The sequence below is a fragment of the Belonocnema kinseyi genome, chromosome 8, assembly GCF_010883055.1.
Source record: "Belonocnema kinseyi isolate 2016_QV_RU_SX_M_011 chromosome 8, B_treatae_v1, whole genome shotgun sequence".
Classification (NCBI taxonomy): Eukaryota; Metazoa; Arthropoda; class Insecta; order Hymenoptera; family Cynipidae; genus Belonocnema; species Belonocnema kinseyi.
The window spans coordinates 99,044,176-99,050,519 of record NC_046664.1 but is presented as its reverse complement, the minus strand read 5'-3'; the positions used below and the strand labels follow the sequence as shown (position 1 = coordinate 99,050,519).

Here is a 6,344-nt window from a genome sequence, read left to right as displayed (position 1 = left end):
AGCGCACATGCGAGAACCGGCTAAAGTCTATTGAATTCGTATTCATAATGATTTTTATCAGATATTACTGCATAAAAGCCGATCCGAAACAGTAGAACAGCATGTGTCGCGTTGATCTACTATCCACCTTTGACCTCTTAAGATCGCATGAACGACAAGGCTCAGGTTAAGACCTATTACCGTTACGTCGATACTTTGAAGCTTCCAGAGGAATCTTATTTTACAACAACTGTTCTTGTATCTCTAATTTAATTTTCTTTAATACTTTCCATGCATGTACCTTAAGTTGCGGAAGTTTAAATGAAGGGAATATTTTTCCTAATTTTATTGTTCTATCTGAAAATAAAATATTGTTCTACAATTAAAAATAAGCATTAGAAGTTTGCTGCATATAATAATATATTATTTTTAATGGTGATGAACCAATATTTTATGCAAATCACAGATGATGAGGAGGTTTTGGGAAAAGTGAAATTTATCAATTCGTGGGTTAATCAAATGAAATCGACTTAAAGAAAAAACTGCACGATTTCACTGGGATCGTTGATAAGGTCGCAATGTCCAGTCCAGGACAAAAGACCGGAAATAAGTAAGCGAGTAATTAATGGAAGTCCAGGTCGCTGACACTTTCCGCATGAAAGGCCTCGAATGAGCATGCAAAGTAAAGTGCTTTCATAAAAAGTAACGGGCCACTAAAAAGCCATCTAGGAAACAATCCTCCAGCATAAAGCACCGGCACCGTTTACTCCAGTAACCTCGAGGAACCAAGTTTCTTTGCCGAGAGTCACACAAGTGACCTTTCGAAAATAAAGAATTAATTGTTCCATATGTAACCTTTCATTATGACTAACAGCCCACTCATCAGAATTTCTTTCACTGGAGGCGTCAAAAGAATTTTTTTTCAGGGAAATTTTTTAAAAAATTCAGAAGCGAGAACGATTTTACCATTGTAAAAACTGCATGGGCCACTCAAGACTCATAACAAAATCGTGGGTATTTCTCAACTTTTTCCAGATTTCCCAACAAATTTCTAGTTTCAAGTTTACAAATTCAAAATTTTCTTAAAAATGTATAGTTAAATTACTTAAATTGAATTTACATTTTTTAATTAATACAACTGTTTACATAATTTACTTAAATATGTGTGCAGAATTGCTAAAAATAAAACCAAGAATCCAACGATCAAATTTGGACAACAAATTTGGATTCTTGGTTTTATTTTCAGGAATTCTGCACATTAATTTGATTTTTGGACGTTACATAGGATTTTAAATATCATTTTAATCTCATTTCAATTTCTTTAATTTTTTCTTAAATCTGTGAGTTACGGAAAAAACAATACGTCCCTCGATTTCAAAGAAAACATTACATAGAGTTCATGTGTTGGACAATGTTATCCAATTGTCAATCCATAATGAATCAGAACGAGTTTAACATAAAATTATTATTGTTTACAACAAACTTTTACGCTGTATTATTTTTTAAAATAATTTCTCCAAATTCTGCGGATTTTAGCTCCTTTCGGCTTCGTGGCTTTTCAATACCAAGAAGATCCACATTATTATAAAATATGGAGTTAAAATAATAAAGAAAATATAAGTCCACGTGGTCAAAGGAGGTAGGAAGGGAGGAGGGCCAAAAACTCGTAAAAAATGTTGTTCAGGTGGTGTGTTGATGTCATACTTTTTTGTGAACCCGATAACTTGAAGACGGTTGCAGATAAATTAATAAAATTTGGAGTGCTTACTTTCAGTACTAATATGTCAAAACAGACTAAAGGACTTCTAAACATATATAATGAAACACATGCGCGCTGTAAAAACTTTACGCCACCTATGTTTTTAATGGTTATTCACATATTTACCGACAGGTGAAGGAAGTCTTTTTTTTAATACATTTCAATGGGTTTGTCGACTTTTTGGCCTGAATGAATTTTATAATGCATAAAAATGCAAGAAAATTGATTTCAGTCACCAGTATCTGAAATTTGTGTTAAATTTCGAATTCAAAAGTGTTTCAATTTTTAAGAATTTTCTATCAGTGCAAGTGTCTTTCTGGACTCAACAAATTCCTTATTATTTCCCGGCCCAGTGGTCATCCTGACTAAGATAGTTTGTATAAAAATAGTATATAGTCGATATATCGAAATCGGCCATGCGAATTTACGAGATAGGACGTCATGCTGACAAAAGTGCAAGAGATTTCGCTCCAGCCATAGATACATGCCGAAGGGCACACAATACCTTCCGAGCACCGCCAACGAATTATTACATCTCGCAATTTACAATGCAAAGCTGCTACATTGTAGGTTAGCAGCTTTTTTCGGTTCACGGGCAGTAGTTTGTCATTAACAAGCGGATTTTCGTGACGATGATGCGTCCATTCGTGACAGAGTGTTCTCTTCTCCATTGTGCAGATGAAATTTCAGATAAGGAGACTCGTCGACAAGATGTGTTCCTGAATCCACAAGCCGATACTAACTATATGTCAAGCAGGCTTTCGTTTAGGGTATAGAACTATACATATTCATTATGCTACACAAATCAAATACTTTTTTCCCTCACAAAAGTAGTTTCTTCTTATTAACAGGGTTCGGCGATTTTGCCTGGCCTAAATCAACAACCTTGTGGCGATCGAGTGTTTACAAGATGTAACACATCATTACGTAAATATATATACAAACTCTTTTGCAGCGTGTGTGAAGAATGCGTACCAGTGTATCTAAAGCAGGTCATTAAAAACGACCCCTGTGATAAACTGCATAAAGAATTATGGTCTCCTCGTAAATATTCGAGGCCGAAAAGAAACTTGTTATGGAGTTGGAAGCGTAAATTGTCAATACAAAGTAGCGAAGAGAGTACTTTGTAGCAATTGAGAATAAATTAATATGGAAATCAGTTCCATTATCTCGAGCATAAATTAAGGTTGGGCACTTACGAGAAGCTGTAAAAAGTGAAAATTATCTGGTTAAGGTACACAAGACAAAAAAGTATTAAAAATGGAGAAATGAAAGAACGAAAATTCTGGTATCTACATTGTATAATATAAGTTTCCCAAAAAGAATAGTCATTCCAATTATATTCAGTCAACAAACCTTGAGATTTGACGCTATTTTCCATTTTTACCTTTTCTATGCAATCGTTTTCACTTCAAAATCTTAACAACAACCGACATATTCTATCATTTACTTAATATACTCTAATCCTTATTCTTCCTTGTTTTGATCTTCTACTTTCTTTTAAAAAATTAACTCTATTAGTAGTTTAGCAATGCTGTTTTTGCCATCATTAATATATTGTTAAATTGGTTCTTCTATAATAGCTATCAATCATGCGTTGAGAATGTAGCGAAACTGAAAAGTGCTGGCGGAACGAATGCTTTTCGAAGTAAAGCTGGCAGATAATTTCATCGACTCATTCGCAATTCACGGATAGCGATGCGTTGAACTAACGTGGACCGGAAGTCATGAACTTTCTTTAGTCTCGACCTCCTTGCCTTAAAGAACAATCGTGACACACGTCATCTTCATCGCCGTTGCTCATGCCAACGCCCAAGTAGGTCGATGTTCTCATTGTTAGCTCACTTTTCCGTCCATCATATCTTATGATTGCCCATCACATTTTTATATTTATACTTTTATACTCATGTAATGTACCGGAGACAAAGAATCTTTTACTAACAATTTCGAAAAAATGGGTGGCGTTGCAAGCAATTTATTTATACATGACTTGCTTTCTGCTTTATTTAAAATTCAGTATTGAAACTTTAAGAAATTTAATAATCGTCGCGAAATGTATAAAAAATCATTTAAGTGGGAATAAAACTAATTGATGGAATGTATAATGTATATTAGCAGTACACCTGTTACACTTAGAAATCTACATAGCTAGAATGGCAGCTCATTTCCAATTGGCGATTCGATGTTTTATGGATTTGCTTTCTAATTGCGGCCAAGGGATCAACAACTACACGAACACAAGGCCATCTCATGACGTAGATCGCTTAAGCCAAGTCAACGGTTTCACAATTGACAATTGGCAATTCTCCTGTCAAGGAGAGCTGACGTCAAATGGTAGGTAAGTGGTCGTATTTACATGGGTTCCGGCGATTACGATTTCTTGGCACTTTGCTCCAGCATCACACAATAACGACCAACTTAAGTTTGCAGGCAGTTTGTAAAGCCAAACCAGATTCATAAATTTCAAATTTCAGGAAACCGTTGAATACGTGCCAAATCACGAGACATGTGAAATAAATCTACAAAAAGGTATTACATATTCTATAAATACAATAATACTGAAAGAATTCAATCTTGTATGATATTGAAGTATTTATAAAATATAATAAATTCATCCAGCACATAGAACACACTATCTACTATTACGGAATTTTCGGATAGTCTGAACCATTTCTAGTTTGTCTAGGGCTAGTGTTACGAAGAATTTCGTAATACTTAATAGTGCTAATCTTAAAACTCGTAAATGAATAATATTTTTGTATTTCCTTTAAGTCATGAGGCGACTACAATATTTATCGATGCCTCAGGGACATTATTACAGTCTTGACTGGAAACTCGGAAGCAAAATAGAAAAAGGAGGTTCTCGGTGCGGCTTTAGCTGTAACTAGTAATCGTAACAGCCCAGACGAAACGCTCTAATGAAAACGCATGTAGTACAGGTTACAAAACTATTCTGCACGTAATGGAATAAAATTATTAGTAAATTTCAGTGTGCCCGTGATACTTTTACACAAGAAATAACTTTTAACAGGGATATAAATATCTCTGGTACCTTATAACGGTTATTATAATTATACTTTCACTGTATATGTAAATAATTGATAACTAAATTATAGCTAATGAGACATGCTTAATTCGAATTTTTATCTGCAAGGATTTAATTAAATCTAAATTTTATTCAATATAAATTTCGATGAGATATTCTCAATTTCTACAATGAATACGGAATTATTAGACTGCTTGTTTTTTTCCCCTTTAAGAAATTAGTATGGAAGTTAGAAAATTAATTATATAAGACTAAGTAAATGAACGGAAAATTCCAAGGATCACTTTATGTTTCAACAGTATGCCAAAAACATTATTAGATAGAAAAAATTTGACATCAACGTGAAGGGTGTGAAATTTACAGTACTAATTTTCAATGTATTACATATTTATGTAATTGTGAAGTGCTTCTCCATCGCATCAAGACACATATGTGGGAGTTTTAAAAGATAATTATTATTAAACGTGATCCGATTTAATTTTGCTTGAGTATATTGTGATTTTTGGGGTCGCTAAATTCAAATCTAATGTTGGATTTAAAAAATTAAAAATGGCGGATGCAACATGGCAGACATAAATTATAAAAACTGCTTGGACCTTCATAAAATTATATAAGGAAATGAAAATATGTTACTCACCATCTTCAGGGTCTCCTCTGGTCTTAAGAGGTAAAACATGGACTGAAGATGCTGTTGAATATCGCATCCTGCGGCCGAAACGCGCCTGGAGGGTCGTGCTCTCTCGTTTGGCGGTAAAACCAAGGCCGCACCCTTGCCCGCGAAGTAGCATTCGCTAAGGCTGCAACAGAAAGCAAATTACATATTCAATTTAAACATCAAGCTACAGTAATCAGTCAAAGTCGCAATTTACAACAATTATTCACTCACTTCAACGAGTCAGCCATAACACCGTTCAAATACATAATCAAAATAAGTCCATTATTTAACAGTCATACACAGTAAACGAATGATATTCAACATTATTCAAGTCAAGTCAAATTGTGATCGCCTTTTGTTGAATGTGCCAAATCCAACCATGATTTGTCGATCTCAGTGTAAACTTCAATAATTATATTTAATATAATTTTAATTGAACAATGGAAAGAACTATGCACACATAAAAAAGCTAGGCTAAGTTTTGATGCATCTTATTTTTTAGGACTTGCTTTAGCTGCTGCTGGAACTTTATTATGTCACTCTCTTATTTATTTGTATTGGAATTAATGTACGAGTCATGTCTGAAAAGTTTTCTTTAATAAAGGCTTAAGTAGCCTGAAAAACATCTTATTTTTATGAAAGTCTTGATTATTATTTTATTATACGAGGTGTGTTCAAAAAGTAAGGTGACTTTTCAATTTTCGCGGGCTACGTACATTCAAGTCTTAAAATTTTTGTTTTGTTGTGTTGGTACACTCGTCACGATCATAAGTTCACAGTTTTGACTATATAGCTCATGTTGCTTTTCTGGCAGAGGCGTAAAAGGTTAGAAGGGTTTGGTGTGCTCGGCGATTTTCTTCTTTTGAAAAAAATGGAGCAAAGAGTTTGCATTAAATTTTGTGTGA

At 34.0% G+C, this 6,344-nt stretch overlaps 1 protein-coding gene across 4 annotated transcripts in view; it reads right to left on the bottom strand.

Annotated features, from left to right (window-relative positions):
* The window catches only part of LOC117178346 (protein phosphatase Slingshot homolog 2), a 302,560-nt gene that overhangs the window by 118,200 nt on the left and 178,016 nt on the right, over positions 1-6,344 (bottom strand). For all 4 annotated transcript variants that reach the window (XM_033369767.1, XM_033369766.1, XM_033369768.1 and 1 more), the window contains one exon: positions 5,422-5,581. In XM_033369767.1, coding sequence (XP_033225658.1) covers positions 5,422-5,581 — 160 coding nt within the window. The remainder of the gene's footprint in view (positions 1-5,421; positions 5,582-6,344) is intronic.